Below are 23,317 nucleotides of genomic sequence, written 5' to 3'. Positions count from 1 at the left end.
ATATTCATTATTTTTCTTACAATTATGACAACTTATTTATATATATATATTGTACCTCATGTACCACTGATGTTGGTGTGAGTGAAATAAATAAATGAATTTGATCTTGAAACTAGAGCTGATACGAATACCATAAATCAACATTCGAATATTCGTGACTGTTATTCGATTCGTATTCAAACATTTGGCAATTAAATAAAAGAGTTATTATGCCTTTTCATATACTTGCAAATCCTATTGTTTATTACTATATATCAATGTATAAGATAGGTGTAAGAAAAAAACGTCTGCTCCAAGCCGTTTGACATGTAAATGTGCATTAGGACTCGCATTTATTTTCAAGAAAAAAAATAGAAAAAGAATCTTTATCAACAATTATAAGCCTCTTTATTTCTGTAAATTACATTAAACTTTTGCATTCCGATTACATTAAACACCCAATCAGCAAACCAGCAGGTACTCGCCATGTTTTTCTGTTATAAAAATTTTTAAAAAGGGTTCGTTTCCGGAAGCGTCCTGTGAATGTTTTAATCAATATTTAAATTTAAAATATAACATTCTTAAAAAAATATACCGGTAATATAATGTATATTTTTCATATATGATTTCTGCAATTATTTATAAATTATAAATCTGATCAATCGATTCCGTTTGTTGATCTGGAATATTTCTCTCCGCACAATATAAATTTTTTATTACTTTCGAAAATCATGGCAGTCAATGTCACCCATATCTAAATTAATTCGGAGACACATGAGGTTGCTGAATATTTGCCTTGAAGATGATTAAATAAATCTGACATCGTGTCTTTATCAGGCCAGTAGTACCATTAGGACAAAGTTTACAACCTGTCTTATACATGTATTTGCTTTCTTTGCTTCTTTTTCCACAGTGATCAAAAACAAGTGGAAAGGCCTACACCATTTATTGCATGAAATACGTTGTATTAAACATGTGACCGAATATTCGAATACAAATTTTCCATTCGAATATTCGTGAAAAACTATTCGTTCGCGAATGTTCGAACATTCGTTTCAGCTCTACTTGAAACCTTTTTTTTCTACAGAAACCCTGCCTTGCCAATGACCTTAATTATCATAATCATATGTAAGAAAGGTTCATGCCCAAAACTTTTTTTTTAGACCTAGCAATTTTCTGCAGACAGGGTACAGTGTAATCCATCTTTAGGACTTAATTCTGACGCCATTCTGACAATTCAGAAGTCTACAAAGCATTTCACAATTAATAACTTTGATAAACAATTTAAGCATTCTGAACATTTTAACGGGCAACAAAAAATTAATTGATACTATTTACATACATGTACTTTATTCTATGAAGTCCATAACACTGATTCCTCTTCATAAATTGATACTGTAAATTATTGTCTTCATTAAAATTTCTGAAGGGGGGGGGGGGGAATTGTGATAGGGATACATTTACATGTAGGTAAAATTTTCATAATCTATGATTTTCAATTTTTCAGTAATATTGAAATTGGCCTCAGGGTGTCATATAAGTTAACAACCAAGTGGTTGCTAGAAAACTTGATTAAAAACTATTACGTTTCGGAAATAACATACTAAAACATTTACATGTACTCAGAATTTTTGTAATTGAGCTCTTGAAAAATCCCAGCATGACGATTTTCGATTATGTGTCCGCTCCTGTCTTGTAATGAATTCTAATGCTGTTTTGTTATCACCACATATTCTATCATGTACACCTACACAAAAAAATCCTAACTACGATATTTTCGTGTTCAAGACATTTGTCAAATTGATCTTGGCAATACAGTAGTACTGTAGTACTAGTACCCTTGCAATCACTGCACATGTACGACCAAGGAAATTCGAGTTATAAAAAATAACTACCTTCTCTACACTGGGCTACAGTGTGTAAACCACACTTTTATAAATGCTATATACAATTTGATCACAGCCAATAATTAATAGTGTAAAAGACAATAATTATAATACTACGTACCTTGTTATCCATCTGAATTATCCAACCGTTCACCACGCCGCCCTGTACAATAATGGCGCCCAGACGGGTCAACGCAATCAGCAGACTCCGGTATAAATAACGCCGAATTATGATTTTTTCACAAAATATAATCATTTGAAATATTATTTCATATTTTAATTATGTCATAAGGAATTTTACAGACATGTATAGGTGAATCCCTTGCCAAAAATAACAATATTAGTTGTAGCGTATCTTTTTGTGAAAAACGAATCCGTAAAATTAGTAAACCAGCATAATCCTGGTTTTAAGTAGGTCAATGCTGGTTTTTAATTAGGTCAATGCTAGTTCTATCCTTTGCTTGCTGATGCTGATCCAAGTAATGCTGTTTTTTTAAATGCTGATGCTGATGCTAGTTCTATCCTGATGCTACTTATGCTGATCCTGATGCTGGTTTATGTAACAAAATTAGTTCCCTGCACTGTACAAGGATCAGGATATGTTGAAGATTGAAAATTGTTCAAGGCATGACCCTAGGGCAAAGAGCGTGGTCTCAAGGTCACTTCAAAGTTGACCTAAATTTACATTTAATAAAAACGTGTATATTTTTCTTACTATAAGGACTAGGATCATCAAATCCTGTAAGTTGATGCATCTTACAATTTCACATCATATTAACTCAAAAGTAGGTCACGATGACCTACTTTTTAAATTTTGCGGGGATTTGTTTTCAAATTGATTAGAAGGCATATTTTGGACACTTTAAGGCCTATGATCATCAAACTTTGTCTGTTGATGCATCTTGGATCCTTGAACAATGTCAACTTAAAAGTAGGTCACCGTGACCTACTTTTTGAACTTTATGACTTATCCTTTCAAAAAAACATTAAATCCCATCATTTCAGACACTGGGAGGTTTAGAATCATCAAATCTTGTACTTTGAGACCTTAAAACATAATTATGAAAAAGTAGGTCACTGTGACCTACTTTTTGAATTTTGCCAACATTTGTTTTCAAATTGTTTAAAATGCATATTTTGATTACCATTAGACCTACGATCATCAAACTTGGTCAGTAGATGCATCTTGGGTCTTTGAAAAATGTCAATTAAAATGTAGGTCACGATGACCTACTTTCGACATTTTGTGGCTATATTTAAGTATCATAGGTATTTATTGGCTTAGAATCATCAAACTTTGTGAGTAAATGCATATTTAGTTTTCGGAGAGTGACGATCAAAAAGTAGGTCATGATGACCTACTTTTGACATTTTATGGCTTTATTTAAGTATCTCTGGTACTTATTGGCTTAGAATCATCAAACTTTGTGAGTTTATGCATCTTGGGTTTTCGGAGAGTGACGAGCAAAAAGTAGGTCACGGTGACCTACTTTTGACATTTTGTGGCTATAATAAAGTATCTCAGACTCTGGTACTTATTGACCTGAAATCATCAAACTTTGTCAGTTGATGCATCTTGGGTTTTCGGAGAGTGACAAGCAAAAAGTAGGTCACAGTGACCTACTTTTTAATATCTCAGGTAGGTATTAGCTTAGAATCATCAAACTTTGTCAGTTTAGGCACTTTGGGTTTTGGATAACGTCGACCAAAAAGTAGGTCACTGTGACCTACTTTTAACATTTTATTGCTATATTTCATTATCTGGTGTTTATTGACTCGGAATCCTCAAACTTTGTCAGTTGAGGCATCTTTTGGATTCATTGAATGTCCAACAAGAAGAAGGTCACAGTGACCTTCTTTTGAATATCTCAGGTACTTATTGGCTTAGAATAAGTAAATTTTCTCAGTTTAGGCTTCTTGGGTGTTTGGATTACGTCGACCAAAAAGTAGGTCACCTTGACCTACTTTTGACATATGATGGCTTTATTTAATTATCTCTGGAACTAATTGGCTTACAATTGTCAAACTTGATCAGATGATGCATCTTGGGTTTTCAGAGAATGTTGACCAAAAAGTAGGTCATGGTGATCTACTTTTGAAAATCTCAGGTAATTATTTAATGAGAATCATCAGTCTTTGTCAATTAATGTATCTTGAGTACTCAGAAAATTTCAATCAAAAGGTAGGTCACTGTGACCCACTTATGGTATTTTATTATTATATTAAAAAATGGCTAAATATTATCAAACTTTGTAAGTTGATGCATTTTCGGTCTTATCATACTAATAGAGTTGTAGGCTTCTAATAGAAGTGATAGATTGTACAATTTATCAGAAGAGCGATTCAAGGCCCTTGGGCCTCTTGTTTTCAACAAAAGATTTGTCATTTAAAACGGAAGGAAGAAGATATGTAAATATTTATTTTTCAAAAATTTAAATATTGCACATTTCATAATTCATATTCTATTTAATAATTATTGATGGGTTTACAAAATATGAAGTCATATTCATGTAATTCTGCTAGATTATTGTAAAACCAAAAATAAAAGTATTGATTGAAGGTCTTTTACTTTCCATGTTTTTAATATAAAGCAGTAGAGATACACACTTACCAGAGACACAGACCTGTTTGTTTTTATTAGGGTGCTAAGTTGTTCTTTTAGTTTACCAAATTTTGTTTTCTTTCAGACTACTTGAAGTTTTGGATAACCTCAATCAAGACATTTGGAGGCAAAAAGGCACCACTGTTTCTTGTTGCCACACACACAGAAACAAAATCTACAGATGTAAGTACTCAGGCTAATAGAAATGTGAATCACAAAAAATAACTGAAACTAACATATTTTGAGAATGCACTATTACAGTTTAACTTCAAAAATACAAAAGAACCAAAATTTATTTGACAGTCAATTGTATCACATATAATATACTGTTAATGTATTATATTTAGAAGTACGAAATATGGCGGAAATTGAATTTTAACAAGTTAGCATGGATTTGATTTGGCGCATATCATAATGCTTTTTAGCTCACCTGAGCCAAAGGCTCAAGTGAGCTTTTCTGATCACAATTTGTCCGTCGTCTGTCGTTGTCGGCGTTGTCGTTGTCGTCGTTGTTGTCGGCGTTGTCATTGTTGTCGTTGTAAACTTTTCACATTTTTATCTTCTTCTCAAGAACCACTGGGCCAATTTCAACCAAACTTGCCATAAAGTATCATTAGGTGAAGGGGATTCAGGTTTGTTCAAATGAAATCTTCTTCTCAAGAACCACTGGGCCAGAAAGATGAAACTCATGTAGAATCATCCTCAGGTAGAGTAGATTCAAGTTTGTTCTAATTATGACCCCCGGGGGTAGGTTGAGCCACAATGGCCGATCAAAGTTTTACAAATGAATATATAGGAAGAATCTTTAAAAATCTTCTACTCAAGAACCACTGGGCCAGGAAATATGAAACTCATGTGGAATCATCACCAGGTAGTGTAGATTCAAGTTTGTTCAAATCATGACCCCTGGGGGTAAGGTGGGGCCAAAATGGCCGATCAAAGTTTTACAAAGGAATATATAGGAAAAATCTTTAAAAATCTTCTTCTCAAGAACCACTGGGCCAGAAAGATGAAACTCATGTGGAATCATCACCAGGTAGTGTAGATTCAAGTTTGTTCAAATCATGACCCCTAGGGGTAGGGTGGGGCCAAAATGGCCGATCAAAGTTTTAAATGGGAATATATAGGAAAAATCTTTGAAAATCTTCTTCTCAAGAACCACTGGGCCAGGAAAGATGAAACTCATGTGGAATCATCATCAGGTAGTGTAGATTCAAGTTTGTTCAAATCCTGACCCCCGGGGGTAGAGTGGGGCCAAAATGGCTGATCAAAGTTTTACATAGGAATATATAGGGAAACCTTTTAAAATCTTCTTTTCAAGAACTTCAAATCCATGCTTAATGATATTTATATGGAATCATCCTCAGGTGGTGTAGATTCATATTTGTTCAAACCATGACCCCCAATGAGGTTAAAATTCAAGCCCCCCAGGGCCTTTCCCCCCCCAAACTCAGTAAACTTTCAGTTCGGATCTGATATGTGCTTTTTCCTAGCAAATTGCTCAGGTGAGCGATGTGGCCCCTGGGCCTCTTGTCTTATATGTGTAAGGCATATAGCGCTGTTTTTGAATTAGGGGAGATTGCTTTCCGCCAATAGTGCTTAAAAGAATACACAGCCAAATGTATAACGTTTACAGTATTTTGTATTGCATCCTAAGTTTCATATAAATTGAAATTCAACAATGGATACCAGATTTACAGTGCAGTTGAAGTCAGTTTGAACTGTGCACCACATTTAATACTGAAATACCTGTTACTGCACATTTTCAAACATCGACACATAATTAAGTGGTTTAGTTTACAAATATGAATTAATATTTTATACCTGCTTTATTTACTTCTTCAGGAAATAGAGAGGTTCTTTGGGGAGTTCTGGAATGCTGTTCCAGACGAGGACAGAGATTGGTTAAGTGAGTCTCTGAATGATCGTGAATATGCAGTGGGTCTAAAGGAACTTAATGATAACACTAAAGCAATGCTAGAGTCAATGAAAAACTCCATAGTGGAATTATTTATGGATGAGAATACTACAAAAATTGAATTGCCTTCTTCATGGGCTCTAATGGAGCAGTTATTGTATGAAGGAGACTGGAAGGTTTTGTCCCTGAGTGAAATCTGGAAGCTCAACTCATCTCTTCCTTATGAATACCAAATCAAAGGTGATGAAGAAATGACCAAATTTTTAAAATGTTTCCATGACAGTGGCCTTCTTCTGAATTTTGAAGAAGGGAAATTGAGGGAACATGTTATATTAGACATTCAGTGGTTTGCTAATGCTTTCAGCAAGATAATTGCTGATGAAAACCACATCAGTAAAGATTGTGAAAGGAAACTAATAGAGGAGTGGAAATCTTTTAACAAAACAGGGGAGCTTAAAGATAAAGTGATAGCTTCTTTATGGAAAGATGATACCTTTATACTTGACACATAAAAGCGAAATTATGCCATACATGGAGAAACTTCAAATGCTGGTACATTTGAATTCATTTGAGGCCGTATCAGAAGATGGAATGTCATGGTATGTCCCATGTATGAACAAAAAGCAGTTCAAAGCTGACTTCCATGAAGATAAGTGGGAATGTTCGTCCATTTTGTGCTATCGATTCACTTCCTTTGCCATTTTTGTGTTCTACAGACTGGTAGCGTACTGCATGGGTACTCTTAGATGGAAAGTTTCAACAGATGAAAATCATGAAGGAAATTTATGTCTTTATCAAACAGCGGCAGTGTTTGATCACAAAGAACACACTATTGTTGTTGGCATATGTAATGACGAAATTCAGTTGCAAGTGTTGCGAATCAGACCATTGGCTGTGGATAAAGAGATTTCAAACGAAATTGGAGACTACGTTGAATATGCCATAGAGAATTTGACAGAAACATTTATTGACACAAACATTTTCTATAAAGGATTCAAATGCCAAAACATTATTTGTAATGAGAGAGATTTATCTTTTACCCTTGCAAGTGAGCTCTCCAAAATGAAGGCTACAGAAACGCAGTGCAAGTGTCAACTTCAGGACAAACATGTGATAAATGTACAGACGACTTTGAGTTTTTGGGAAAACGTAAATATTGCTTATTAATATACTATATCCTTAAACGATAATGATCTTATAGAAAAAATTAAAATGGTAACACATCATGAAATAGTGAAGGCGAGAAACAAACGTAGCAATACTGATGATGGGTTAAAAAAAAATTGAAATACAGGTGTTCTATCGTAATATATACATTCTTTTTAAAATAAAATATTTGCAAAAAACTGCAATTTACCTGTTTCTGCCAAAAATAAGTTTTGTTCTTTGTTTTATCTTGGCTACCTAGTTTCCTTTGGTGTCATGTGCATATTTTCCACTATCGATCAGTTTCATTATGAGTGAAAAATTGAAAGGACTTCATAGAATCAACAAATCAAACAATTTGTGAATATCTAATTGACAGTGATAGGAAGGCAAAATGAGAATAATTATTTTCTCTAATTGGTCATCAGAACTTTCATATATTTTTTCACTCTTTATGAGTGCATTTATATCATGTTAAAACAATCATGATTACAATGAAAGAAATGATTCTTTACCTATGTATGATATATGCTAAATATGCTAAATGTATTATAGGTAATGAAGGCATTCTATTTTTTATTTAACAGGAACTAGAAAATGGATCCAACAAAGAAAAGAAATCGTCAATATTGTGTAAATATCTTCATGTCATATATTACTTCTAATTGTATTGGAATGCCTTTGCAAGAAATATCGCTGCATTAAGTCATATTAGATTCATTCCCATGTCTTCTAACAGGGATTAACGTTATACGTTTTTATTTGTGTACCTGCTAAACTGTTTCAATATGTATTACGTTTTTTTCCATTACGGAATTCCTTAGAATTAGAGGCACATTTAGTTGTCTGACTGGGACAGCATGGCGTTGCAGGTAATACAAAACATGCACATCTCAATCCAATTTTAAAAAGTTAAATGTATTTGTCATTCAGATCAAAGAATAGATAAACTTATAGACATATGTAATAGTGCCATAACCCTAACATTCATCATCCATTAATAAAAATACGACATTTCCGAGACATGTACACTGTATTTAGATGATAAACAGAAGATGCATACGATTTACAAGAGATAAAAGGGTTTTTGAACCTTAAAAGATGAACGATGAAATAAAAAAAAAAAAAACAATCACAAGAACTTTTATTTGATTTAAAAAAAAAAATAGCAGACTCCTCTCAAATGAGAGGCTCAGATGGTCCAAACGATTTTAATCTATAACTCTTTGATGATCAAAATAGTGTTTTAAATGATTTATTATAACTATGGGAAACAATGTATTAACCCCTTTCCCCACAGTCACGCATTTTAACGCATATACCGTTGCCCCACAATCACGCATTTTAACGCATATACCTTTACCCCACAATCACGCACTTTAACGCACATTGCGTTTTTTGACGTTTTCTGCTCTGATACCGCGTAAAGTTTTGATGGTATGACAATAAATGATAAATAATATATTTTTTAAAGTCCATTTTAAAATATTTCGCAAATAAGAATATTTTTCCTCGTTTTAATATGTCTGAGTCGTTCGATTTATTTGATAAAACCTGGGATGCGAGACAAATTAAAGCTTTTCTTTTGACACTCAATAAGCTCATCACCTGAACAACTGGGTTGGTGATGTAGATATCCCCCAATCTTGTGTGAGATGGGACAATATTTCCACCGGAAAACGTATTCAAATTGGGCATTATTTTGAAAATAACGTCAAGCGGAGTTATACATTTTTGACGTAACTCATTGTGTCATAGGAAAGTTTTGTTATACATAATATTATGTGTTCCTCAGAATGATTCAGCCAATGAAATTGCTTGATACAATTGAAATTAAATTATTTCCTGATCATGACAATGAGCACACGGCGGGTGTGACCGGTCGGCAGGGGATGCTATCTCCTCTATGGCACCTGATCCCTCCTCTTATGTTTCGGGAGTCTGTTTTTCTCTGCTCTTATTTTCTATTGTTTTATGGACTTTGAAATTGAATACTGTTCGTTATCTCCATATCCCTCATGCAATTGCCAAAAGGAAATAAGGAGCAACTACACACCCGAGAATATCTGAATTAATATTCAAGTCAGAGTACATCAATTTTGAAGTTTCAAATAAAGCAATGACTTGTCTTGTTGGTTCATTATGTTGTTTAATGTGGAGGGCATTATTTTAGCCAAATATGAACTAAGTTTTTATTGCATGATAATAACTTATATCCTGATTTATGCTGAACATTACAATTACAACTTACAATATTTAAATTTTCTCTGTTGATCCTGGTAATGGTATAACTTTGATTCCGAGTCCCCCCCCAATTTTTTTTAAAATCACAATTACTGCCCTGCAAAATGCATTAAAAAAATTCCTTTTGTATCATTTGGGAATGTTCAATTGCATTAAGGCTGCGAAAATTGATGGACACCGATTATATTGTTTTGATCACTTTTACTGCCATTAAGCCCCCCCCCCCTCCTTTATTTTTATTTATTTTTTTTAATGCACGATTTATACATTTTAAAAACATAATTACAAAAACATTCCTCAATCAGATAAATATATTTGCTTGTAAAACTAAAACGTAACCAAGTTTTAACACAATTTATGCCACATGTATGCCGACATGGAAATTGTTCATCCATGCAAATCTCGCATTTTTTCGAAAACGAATAATCAATCAATGCATCTAATCATCAAATCAGAAAATTGTCTATACTATTTTATGAAATTATTTAAGAAACAATCGTGATTGAAAGCATATTTTTTTGAAAATTCTGTCTACTACAAAATTCGTTTACCTTTCGTTTTAGGATCCATGACAAAGAGGGGGATTTGAGATATCCCGAACCTGGTCTCATTTATACTCTAGCTAACCCACTCAAATAGCAGCAACAAAGTTTTCCTTATAAAATAAGCACATCAATTATTTGAATTAATAAATGTTATTTTCAAACCATTTTTCCATAAAATAAACCTATTAGTGCATAGCAGAAATAACAATAGTTTTGCTAATTACAATTATTTTTCTCATGAATAACAGGATTTATTTTAGATTCAAAATTAAAATGTAGTTATCTTTGACAAAAAAGTAACAAAATATTGATTTTAAAGTAGAGTAGAAATAAAAAGATCTGGTATTGCTTCCTTACCCTTAAATAAGAATTACCTTGAGTATGCCATAAAGACCTTGTATAAATGTCCTCTAATTTAAAGAACATGTCATTCGTAAAACGGTATGGCAAATAAGGTATATTTGATTAAAAAGAACATGTTTAATTCCTATTTTAGTATCAAGAGAAGCTTTTGAAAATGAGCTGAGATATGGATCCTGCAAAATTCGACAGGTTCGCATAATGGTTGTTGGTCACTATGGAGTTGGGAAAACAACATTGACATACGGTTTAATTGGAGAGGATAAGAAAGTAATAGAAAGCACGGATGGGATTGACCTGTTTCGAGCTCGATGTCGAATGGAAGATTTGCAACAGGACTCTAAAAAGTGGTGTTTAGGTTTGTTTATCATCATAATTTGTATTAAGGTAGAGATTGATAGGTTAACAGCAAAAAAAAAAAAAATACCCATCGAATTTTTCTGAATTTTATATGTTTTTTTTTTGGGTCCTTCCTCTAAATCATATAAAAAATTCAAGGCAGGTCATCGGGCTAGTTTAAGAGAAATTTGACAATTTTGACATAGCCTTCATCAACCACCGACGAGCTGAAAAAGCAGAATAAAATAATATAGGAATATGATATGAAAAGGACTGTAATTTTTTTTTATTGCTATATCAATTTAATTATCTTAATATATTGTAAGCTTCCTCAGCACCCTGTCAAATGCCAATCAGCTTACAGTGTTTCCATCCCGTGTAAATTCAGTTAATTAAATTTTATCAGGACTACTCATGACATCCGTTCACATATAAAATGGGGGGGGGGGCATCCTCAGCCCATCGCATGTATTTAAACACCCTTGATAATTTACTTCATATTCCTGTTAATCATAACCAATTTCCATTTCTCGTTTCAAATATTTCATTTAATAAAGACTTCAACGAAATGTAACAAAACAGTCAGTACATCTATATGAATCTAAGTCCTAGCTTAACATATCTGGCCTAATAAAATACAATGGATTGCGGTGTCCGTGCGGTGGAGAAATTATACGCTACTTAATTTGTATTAGTTTACATTGTTTTCTCATACCTAAGTCGCTAGAAGTGATGTTGATGACGTAATATGATCTGATCGTTATGATCGTTGTTGTGTAACTGGCGTTCGCTGCTCATATATATAACCTTCTATAAATGGTCACGTGATCACAACAACCAATGTATACTTGTCCTGTTTGGAACCTCACGGAACTTCTTCACATGCATAATGTGTAATACAAAGAAAATAACATCGCTCAAAATGTCCTCTCTACATGTAAAGTAAGAGCTATAAATTCTATTTGATATACAAAATAAAATAAGTTCAACAAACAATCTATAATAAAACTGACACGCACAATCTACGGCTTGTAATACCGGACAATTATGTACACACATAAGTATTCGCTACACATTCAAGTTCCAAAACATTTCGTCGAATAAAACATACTTAAATGACAATACTGCAATAAAATAACATTAAACTATCAAGTATAAATATTTGAGAACACGGACAGTATTATTTCGATCATATCAATTGTAAAACGACAGTGTTTATGTCACATTACTATTTTCTTCGTAAGAAAGATGACAGGCACCCAATTTACAACACGTTATAATGCTGAAATAAGTAAGTAAATTACAGTCGTAATATGGTAGATAATGATGAAAAACTGACATATATCATCTCAGTATAACTGAGATGACTGTCTGTTCATCAATATCTCGCTAGATCGTCTAGTAATACAAAAACAGCATTTGTTTACATAACAATGTCGAAGTGCAATGTGTTTTGCATCAATAATTAAGGTAAACAATAAGATAATAAAATAACATGAACCAAAAAAAAATTCTCATAAATTTACAACTGGATGCTACTTTACAATACTTAAAAATACTCCACCATCAGCCTGTGATTAATATGCAATATTCTAAAGTCCACCCTCATATATATTACAATATCTTAAATTTACCAAGCACTGAAAGCAAAAAACAGAATTACATTCACCAAGATGCATGGTCAAATTTAGTTAAAATATTACCTATTCATTGCACAAAGTCACACACTTCTGCTTTCACTGGGAAAAAAATACCCATCAAATTTCTTTTTATTGCATATTATAGTTCTTAAATTATTATAGAATCTTAAATTTCAGAGAAAAAAAATCATACTACATAATGGGGTTTAAATTCATCTTGGAACAAGTTTATTATCTTACACCTTACCATACCCCCTTCCTTTTGAAGGATGCACGTTTGAAGAATATGGTGGCTAAGAGAGATTTTCAAGAATTTATCAAAATATTTCACAGAATATGAATCAATTCTTTGTAATATTCTACTAAGTTACGTTTATTATCACAAAAGCAATTCATACATGTACACCTAGACACGTGTTGTCCTGGTTGCCCTTTTGGTAACATAAAAAGATAAGAATTTTCTTCTATATCATTTACATGTAAATTGACTTTAATAGATGCATTATACAAATGATTCTTCGATGAATTATCAATGAAAATACCCTTAGACCAATCCTGTGCATAAATAAACTGGTCTTATCCTCCTTTGACAACAATATTATTAAATTCACTTTTTTTTTACAATTCCTTTTTACTGTGCAACTATATATTCAAGAAGTGGTGTGAATCAGATGTGGAAACTAAAAAAATTATAAAGAACTTTTAGACAATTTGAAATTACAAGACTTTACAAAAATCAACACCTAAAACTTACGACTTTTCAACTTTATACACAACAATTCCCCACGACAAATTAAAATCCAGGCTTTTTGATATTATTTACAGCTGCTTCTTCAATAAAAATAACACTCGTTAATTTACTTAGTACTTCGTCATTGGTCATTTGCAAAATTATTTTGTTAAAACAGATTCCGATTGCACGCATAAGTACTCTGAAGTTGACATCAAGAAAATGCTTGAGTCTCTGATTGACAATATCCATGTGGTTTTTTGGAGATCAGGTGTTCCAAAATCTTTTGGAATACCCATGGGTACAAATTGCACTCCGTTATTAGCAGACTTATTTTTTATATTCATATGTAGCAGAATTTAAGCAAAATCTAGATCTTGTGCGTGAAAAGAGGAAAACACTTGCTGTGGCCTTCTACTCAACTCGATATATCGACAACGTATTGTCAATTAATAATGGTAATTTCCATCCCTACGTCCATTCGATATATACTGGTTGAGATAAAAGATACCACAGAGTCCGATCCTTCTCTTTCATACTTAGATATTTTACTTGAAAAAGACACTAATGGTAATCTAACAACCATGCTATATGATAAACGTGATGACTTTAAATTTTCTATCGTCAACTTCCCTTACTTATGCAGCAATATACCTTCATCGCCTGCATACGGACTATATATATCTCAGTTGATTCGATACGCAAGAGCATGCTCTACGTATGAACATTTTCTAAAACGAGGTAAATTATTGACAAGCAAGTTCATGAAAAAAGAATATCAACAGTTTCATTTAAAGTCATCATTTCGTAAGTTCTATGGTCGATACAATGACCGTGTCAGCAAATACAATTTTCATAGAGTCAAATGCTGACTGACGTTTTTCATACCAATTGTTAGTCCATTATGTATACACTGAATTGGATTGACGACGGATTTTTTCCGTTATTTCCTGATGATGACAAGGAGCACACTTTGGGTGTGACCGGTTGGCAGGGGATGCTCACTCCTCCATGGCACCTGATCCCACCTCTGATGTTTCGGGGGTCTGTGTTTGCTCTGCTCTTATTTTGTATTGCTTTAAGCACTTTGAAATTGAATATTGTTCGTTATCTTCATATCCTTTTTTATTCCAAATACATGTATTACATGTATGAGCAAATACACAAAAAATTATAATGTATTAGAGGTGGTAATTTGTAACTTTAAATTATAGATTTTGCAAACATTTTCATGAATGTTAGAGGAATTCCACCATAAACTGTATATGAAGGTGTACAATTTTAGCTCACCTGAGCCAAAGGCTCAAGTGAGCTTTTCTGTTCAAAATTTGTCCGTCGTCTGTCGTTGTTGTCGTCGTTGTCGTAAACTTTTCACATTTTCATCTTCCTCTCAAGAACCACTGGGCCAATTTCAACCAAACTTGCCACAAAGTATCCTTAGGTAAAGGGGATTCAAAGTTGTTCAAATGAAGGGCCACGCCCTCTTCCAAGGGGAAATAATTATGAATTAGTGAAAAATTCATGGCAGTTTAAAAAAAATCTTCTTCTCAAGAACCACTGGGCCAAGAAAGGTAAAACTCATTTGGAAGTATCCTCAGGTAATGAAGATTCAAGTTTGTTCAAATCATGTCCCCCGGGAGTAGGGTGGAGCTACTATGGCCGATCAAATTTTTACATAGAAGTATATATTGAAAATCTTTAAAAATCTTCTTCTCAAGAACCACTGGGCCAAGAAAGATGAAACTCACGTGGAATCATCCTCATGTAGTTTAGATTCAAGTTTGTTCAAATAATGCCCCCGGGGATAGGTTGGGGGCCACAACGGCCAATCAAAGTTTTACATAGGAGTATATAGGGAAAATCTTTAAAAATCTTCTTCTCAAGAACCACTGGGCCAGGAAAGAGAAAACTCATGTGGAATCATCCTCAGGTGTGTAGATTCAAGTTAAATCAAATTATGACCCCCGGGGGTAGGGAGGCGCCAAAATGGTTGATCAAAGTTTTACATAGGACTAGATATAAAAATTTTTAAAAATCGTCTTCTCAAGTACTTCAAAGCCATGATTAGGGATATTTATGCGGAATCATCCTCATGTAGTGTAGATTCTAGTTTGTTCAAATCATAACCCCCATGATAGGGTGGGGTCACAATGGTGGATCCAAGTTTTACATTAAAATATATTTTAAAAATCTTCTTTTCAAGAATAGCAAAGCCATGATTAGTGATACTAGTATTTATATGGAACATTTTTGGGTAGTGTAGAATTAAATTTGTTCAAATCATAACCACCAAGGGTGAGAGGGGCCACAATGGTGGATCAAAGTTTTACATAGAAAAATAAAGGGAAAATCCCAAGAACAGAGAAGCTATGTTTAGTCATACACGTATTGACATGTAAGCATCTTCATGTATTGAATTTTTAAGTTATTCAAATCATGGTCCTTTTGGGTAGGGAGGGAAACAATGGGGAATCAAATTCAAATTATTATGGTTATATATAGAAAGAAAATGTTTTTAAAAAAATCTTTTTATCAAGAACAGCAAAGTAATATGCAGTATTAAATATGAAGGCATTCTCAAGTAGTATAAGAATTCAAGCCCCCCTTCCCCCCTTCACTAAACTGTTCAGTTCTGATCTGATCTGTGCTTCTTCCTAGCTAATTTGTTTAGGTGAGCCATGGGGCCCCTGGGCCTCTTGTTAAACTCTAGATGTAGTTCAACCAAAAAAGTCAATACATTAAGTACATGTACGGTAAAAAGATAAACTTGCTATTTTGCTTTTTGTATTATTGGCTAACATAGATCAATGTAAACATCTATGCATTTTAAACTGCCATCGTATACAGCCAGTTGTGTCATGTTCAAGGATCCTGACAATTCCGTTGTTTTTATGTCAATACAACAAAGGTGTTCTTTTCACAAGGATCTGCAGTGAGAAAAATTCATTATACTTTGATGATTTAAATTCAATATTCTTCAGTAACACTGTAGATGACACTGGATGACACTGGATTAGCCAAGGATCATGTATTTCCATTAGATCTGTAACATGATGAAAATAAAATTCAAATAAAGTAGATAGCCTGATATATTTAAGAAATTATAGAATTTATAAACAATTTTGATTTAATTTGTAAATTAAGCTATGATAATGTGAAGAAGTCTGTAAAAGCCATGTCACTTGTAAATTTTAACAATACTGACTTCTTCAGATTTTCATATCAATTCTTTGGTGCTTTAGTTGAAACAATCTCATTTAAGTTAGAAGACATTTATCTATTTAATAATTTTTTTGTCATACAGTTTTGAATTCAATTTACAATATATCTTTTTTGCATGTTTATACAAAAGCATTTATCGGTACACTAGAGCACCTGACTAGGGATGCAGGGATCCCCGGTTAGATTCTCAGTTTAGCCATACATATTCTTCATTTCCTGTCAAAAAAGTATGGCACTTTAAATTCAGTTTGCTGTAGCAGATCTGGCTTGAACTTTCCTGAAATATCAATATTAACTTTGAGGAATTATTGACTTGAGAAAATGTTTCTACAATTTACATGTAAACAATTATAATTTGTACATTATGGTGTGTAATCTAAAAATACAAGGACTAAAAATCATAAATTTAACTTGATAACACATGTATTATAAAACGTCTCTTTTTACCCCTCCCTCCTGGAAAAAATGTGGATTTTCCCTGATACATGTGCAAGTGTAAATTGAAAGGTAAAAATAACAAAGGAAACAAATAAAGCTTTTAAATACAAACCTATGGCTATTTTGGAGTTAATGTAAAAAGCATCATTGACTTTTCTCTTTCCATATGACACTTGATTATCCACATTATTTCAGCAGAGAAAGCTGAATACACTGTCTAATCCATAACTTGCTTCACCTGTAGTATTAAATAATTCTTTTAGAATTAACATTTTTGCCAATTTTATGAATTCGACTTTTATCATGTTCTGACACCAGAAATCTTTGGTTCAATTATTCTATTCTAGAAGTTAGAATCTGATTATATAACAAGTTTTAAATCTTAGCTAAATAAAACAACTTTAAGAAGGTAAAAAAAACATTATGTTATTGTAGGTAAATCAAGCTAAATCTAGTAGTTGTACCAAACCTGTACGTAAGCAATTAAACAAGCACCATAGTCATGATACTAAGTCGTAAATATTCACGTTATGTACCTGACACGGACACAACAGACAAAAAAGAAATTGTTCTGCAAAAAATCTTACTTCTTCCGTCATACCAATTAACATCTGCAGGTTCATGGTGTTTAATGTCTATATTGAAATCAACATCAGGCACAGATCGATACCGGTGTACCCTCGTAAGTAGGGCAACTTTGTTTTTTAAATCGAGGAAATTTCTTGATTGCTTCGTAGATCATCTTGTAGCACAGACATTAATGTGTAAATGGTGACTTTCATTTGAGGGCGTTGCGGTTCGGAAAAAAAACAGCACGTGCAAATATGCGAATTCTTTCTATCACATGATTGCTATCGGTCTCTACCTTAAGAAGTGAGATGTGTGTTTCCTGTAGATATTTGTTCAAACTCCAATTCGAAAATGAAAATCTTCTTGTCTTTCTTGGAGTTTAAACTTTCTTTGCAGTTCAGGGGAACATAATGTCACCTGCTGCCTTGGCAGCAGCACCAAATGCGACGCCTTATTACAGAAAAGAACAACGACAACATACAGGAATATCTGAAAAATGCAAAAAGAAAACAACCTTCGTAGAAGAGAAAAAGAAGCAGACATTGATTAAATCTCCAGATCGTAGCAGTAAAAATAATGAAACTGCTACTCCTATATCTCAGTCTGTAAAAAGCTCTGATAAAACATCTGCGCATTACCAGACTGACGATGAAGACATTTCCCAATATACAAAACCTGAAAAATCATCTGAAAATGTAAGAAAAAGAGGCAATTCTTCTTCAGAATTTCACAAAAAGTCTCAGAAGGCAAGTACACCCGATCTTGAAAAACGAATGAAAGATATTTTTATTGACCTTTGGGACTTTGGGGGTCAAAATGTATTCTACACAACTCACCAGAGCTTTCTTACGAGTCGATGTATATATCTGCTCGTCATTAATTGTGCCATGAACTTAAATGCAAAACTTCAGGACAGATCTTTATATCCAACACAACAATCAGAGCCTAAAGTTGAAGGTACGAATGATGACTAAATTATCGATACAACACAATCCAGATTTCTTTTGGATTATAATATTTGTCATTTTAAAAAAAAAAAATCTCTCAAATTTCACTTCTGAAGTTTTAAAAACTAGGTTGCATTGTTAATCTAGGGGGAGCACTTCCATGTGTTAGATTTTGCTTAAACTACATTCTTATCCACACATAAAAACGAAAAAAATCAAAAAATAAAACAGAAAGTACTTGAAACAAATTCTATTTGCGTGTGACACACATATTCAAATATCTTATTTATTAATCATTGACTATCTTATTTTCAGACTTTATAGACTTTTGGGTGTCTACTATAACAAACTATGCAAGCAGCGATAAACCCGGATTTCCGCGTATCATTCTAATTGGGACTCATGCTGATAAACTTGTAAGTATAGTTTTTTATTTGCACACAAAAAAATATACCCATCTAATGTTAATCGTTTGCACGAGGAACATTTTTGTTCTCACAAATTATACCAACGTTCCATTATTTGATTCCATGCACTTTTTGCTGTTCTTCCAATTGGAAGCGTCGAGCACTTGTTCAACATTCCTTTAAGATATGGCAATATGTGTTTAATGAATAGAACATATTAAAATAGTACACACTGTACATTTTATTACTACCCGAGTTTACTCTGGCGAGTGTAAAATTTGGCGTTTTGCCTGCTCAAAAGTATACCAATAATTTTGACGTAATTTATTTTAGCGGACACAGGGTTTCAGCTCTTTGAAGATAAACAGTAAGAAGAGTACTTACTCTTTAAGCGATGAATATTTTAGCGGGCTATCATCAAAACGCCAAATTAAGCAAAATTAGCACCCTGCTAAAATAACCCGCTATACGGTAATTCAAATGCGTCCCAATTTAAAATATGTAAAAAGAAGGAAAATTGAACCAGTGGATTCAAGTACTTTAGCGATTAAATACATCTCAATAGCAAAAAGTGCATGTTTCAGTAGATGAGGTCACATTATTTAGCCTTTAACTTCTAAGTATGACATCAACCTTTATAGTACATAATTTCTTATAAATGTGTCCAAATATCAGCCCTCTTCTATCTATATAACAAATGTTATACTGTATTTATTAACAAACTATTACACGCCTGTATATTGCATTTAGAAAGCAAAACACATCGTTAAATGTTAACTCTCAATTGACCAATTTGTAGGATTCTGAATATTTTTTTTCACGAAATATGAAGAAAACATGCCAAAGCATTATTTTCCTCACTGATGTCATTCATAGTTATCAATATGGCAATATTTTTCTTTTTTCCTTTCTGTACTTTTTAGGAAATTGGGTACATGAAAAATGGAATTCTTGTGTATTTGCACTACCTTAATGTGGGATTTCATTTTCTATTTGATACTTTTAATCCAATCTAACATTTTTTTTCTTTTTCCTGTTTAGTCCATCGCCTGGCGTACTCTCCCACAGAATATAACTTCTGTTGCTGTTTTCACAATTATTTATATACCTTTGAAGATATGAAATTTTAGATAAAACACTTATCTCCTTAAAAGTCATTTAACAGACATGCAATAGCAATTATTTCATTTTAGGTAAAAAATACATCCAACAGGATAAAAGAGGTTTGTTTAGAGATTAAGGAAAGATATCAAGGACTGGTTGATAAAGGACAATTAGTCATAAAGGAAGACTTATTTCTCAATGCTAAAGATACAGACGAAGAAAAACATGCTTTCGTCAGAGAGTTTATCATAAAAGAAGCAAAGTGTCAGCCCCATTGGGAAGAGCTTTTCCCAAAGTCATGGCTTCATCTGTTGGATTTTATTGTTACTAAAAGAGAAGAAGGGCTTGACATTTTAACATTAAAAGAACTCAAGGAGTTTAATCAAAACTCCATTGTCCCTTTGACAGAGTTTTCTTTAGAAAACATGCTACAACGACAGCATGATATTGGCGACATTATCTTTTTCAATACCGATAAATTGAAGGACATTATAGTTTTAGACCCTTCGTTTCTAATAAGAGCTCTGAAAAGTCTAATTTCAACACGAGGCCATATGAAAAAAGCAGGAGTGAATGCAGAAATTTGGAAAAATCTATCAACTAAAGGTGTCGTATCAGAAGATGCAATAAAAGAAATATGGTCAAGCAATGAACTTCTAAACAAGCATGCAGATATCCTGTTGAATATTTTTCAACACATGGACATACTTGTGAAACCTAAGTCATATCACGATGGAAAACAAGTGAATGTCCACCAGGAAAAAATATTTTTCATTCCCTGCATGATTGAAGAATTGAACAGTATTGAGAGAGTAGACAAATTTCTTGAAAATTCTAAAGAACTATACGAGTTTTATGACATCTCGATAAACCACGGAATACTTGTCCCACCCGCTATTGGATACAGATTGCTTTCTTTCTGTACGTCTATGTGGCCAGTGGTAGAAGGTAGATTGTTCACCGCCTGTGGATTTTTCCGATTAGATCTTCATCATATTCTGATATTAAAGATATATCCTTCAAACATTCGAGTATACGTTGTACACAGGAGGTCCAAAAGAAGCATCAGTGCTGCTCTCTACAACAGTATCAATAGGACACTTATTTCTTTTCTAGAGGCCTGTTTACTCCAATTTCACAACAATTTAGCTGTTATCAACGGATGTCGGGAAATGGTAAGGTTTTTTTTTTTTATTCCTATCATTTTTAGTTTAAACTATTTTGATATCTCGTTTTGGAAATTTTATTTCAGGAAAAAATAACATTTGTTGAGGCCAGTGTGGTTAATTTTAATGGATTGTTACCAAGGACCAATTTATTTCTATAGTAGTTTGATTCTCCTTTTTTGTTCGATTACTTTCTGTTCGTTTTATTTCATTCCATTTATATGCTTCAAACGTGAATTATAAACGTCCTGCTTTTTCATCTACTAATTAATGTTATTATGATCCGGTCAAGTTTTACTGGATGACGTTTATTACTTGGTGACTTTTTTAATAATTCACTTCTTTTAAAAATAGGGAGATGATGCTTTATCTCATGGAATCCCAAATTGCAACGAAAACTGTCCGGGTACGTTCAATATACCACAAAAGATTGGAAACCTTAAACTGAACTCTACATATAAGAAACTAATGAGTATTGTGTCAACATATGCTTATAGGTATTGGGAATACTTGCCATGGGAAAAATGTAGAAGAAGTTGAACTGTCACGGCTAGTTAGGTACTTGAGTCCAACTCATTTATACCCTCTTGGTGTGGAACTTGGAATCTTAAGCAGAGAAATCGAAAGAATAGAAAAGGATCACAAATCCTCTATTGACCAGATGTTTTTCGTCCTATTGGAATGGCGCAAAAAATTACATTCTTCATTTTCTGACCTTGAAGAAGCCTTGAAGCGATGCAATATTGACATCCATGTACTGTGTGAGGTAATGAAATGTAACTTATATAAAATGAGTTAAATGTTATACATATACGAGGGTTGTTCAATAGGTTTATACGAATGTCATCTTAAATAATAAAAGTACATTACACATACTGTATTAAACCAATCCTGTTATTAAATCAATCCTGCAAGGCATTCCTTGTTACCATTTTGACATGTCATACTGTAAACATATAAAATTTGGCGGTGTATTCTTTTTAGCGATTTTGGTGGAGAGCAGAGTCCGCTAATTCGAGTACATCGCTAAATGTCTTGTACATAAACTTTTATTATAACTAGTAACTTCTGACAGCGCTAATTCAAATCTGCGCTAACTTGTTGAAAATTGAATTTCCATTCAAGCAAAATGTAATACATTAAAAGTAGTTCTTTGTATCAAAAAACAGAAAACATGAAACATACTCATCTTTAAGGATGCTTCAAAGACATTGCCGTGTATATAATTTCCAGTGACATATCTGACATTGCACTTATTTTTAGGTCACCTGAGTAACTCAGGTGACCTATTGCTATCCGTTTTCGTCCGTCGTCGTGTGTCGTGCGTCGTGTGTTAACATTTGAACATTTTCAGCTTCTTCTCTGAAACCACTTAACCAATTTCAACCAAATTTTGTATACAGCATCTATGGGTGAAGGGGAACAAAAATTGTGAATTTCATGGTCCCTGCCCCCCTGGGGCCTGGGGGTGGGGCAAAAACCACTTAAATTATTGCAATCTTTAAAAATCTTCTTCTTTACTCCTGGACATCAAGCAGTCAAACTGTTTGCATGATTGTTATCAGCATTGAGTCCTTTACCAAAATTGTGAAATTCATGGCCCTGGGGTCAGGGGTTCTAGTGCTAGGGCGGGGCTATATAGATTATATAGTGAAAATGCATGATTTCTTTGAAAATCTTCTTCTCTGCTCCTAGGTATAAGATAAACTAACCAAGCACTTAGTTATAATGAGCAAGAGTGCCTCTTCCAAAATTGTGAATTTTATGACCCCGGGTCAGGGGTTCTGGTGTTAGGGCGGGGCTCTATTGGTTATGTAGTGAAAATGCATATATTCTTTGAAAATCTTCTTCTCTACTTCTGGGTATTAAATAAACTAACTAAGCACATAGTTATGATGAGCAAGAGTGCCTCTTTCAAAATTGTGAATTTTATGACCCCAGGGTCAAGGGTTTTGGTGTTAGGGCGGGGCTCTATTGGTTATATAGTGAAAGTGCATTTTTTCTTTGAAAATCTTCTTCTCTACTTCTGGGTATTAAATAAACTAACTAAGTCCTTAGTTATAATGAGCAAGAG

The 23,317-nt window shown here is 33.4% G+C and overlaps 2 protein-coding genes across 2 annotated transcripts in view; both read left to right on the top strand.

Annotated features, from left to right (window-relative positions):
• Positions 1 to 4,552: 4,552 nt before the first annotated feature.
• Positions 4,553 to 6,897, top strand: LOC134240783 (uncharacterized; the record flags this gene model as incomplete). Its single annotated transcript, XM_062722863.1, has 2 exons — positions 4,553 to 4,650; positions 6,313 to 6,897. Coding segments are annotated over 2 exons (683 nt in total), but the record flags the coding sequence as incomplete, so codon positions are not given.
• LOC134240780 (uncharacterized) overlaps positions 6,886 to 23,317 on the top strand; it is a 32,595-nt gene continuing 16,163 nt past the window's right edge. The window contains exons 1-8 of the mRNA XM_062722859.1: positions 6,886 to 7,534; positions 8,119 to 8,164; positions 10,817 to 11,038; positions 18,016 to 18,576; positions 18,882 to 18,982; positions 20,167 to 21,252; positions 21,598 to 21,649; positions 21,741 to 22,009. Coding sequence (XP_062578843.1) covers positions 6,908 to 7,534; positions 8,119 to 8,164; positions 10,817 to 11,038; positions 18,016 to 18,576; positions 18,882 to 18,982; positions 20,167 to 21,252; positions 21,598 to 21,649; positions 21,741 to 22,009 — 2,964 coding nt within the window. The 5' untranslated portion in view covers positions 6,886 to 6,907. The remainder of the gene's footprint in view (positions 7,535 to 8,118; positions 8,165 to 10,816; positions 11,039 to 18,015; positions 18,577 to 18,881; positions 18,983 to 20,166; positions 21,253 to 21,597; positions 21,650 to 21,740; positions 22,010 to 23,317) is intronic.

This window comes from Saccostrea cucullata, unplaced genomic scaffold, assembly GCF_032062105.1.
Source record: "Saccostrea cucullata isolate Sc308-1 unplaced genomic scaffold, CSIRO_AGI_Scuc_v1 ctg11658, whole genome shotgun sequence".
Taxonomy (NCBI): Eukaryota; Metazoa; Mollusca; class Bivalvia; order Ostreida; family Ostreidae; genus Saccostrea; species Saccostrea cuccullata.
This window is presented reverse-complemented; position numbering and strand designations above follow the sequence as displayed.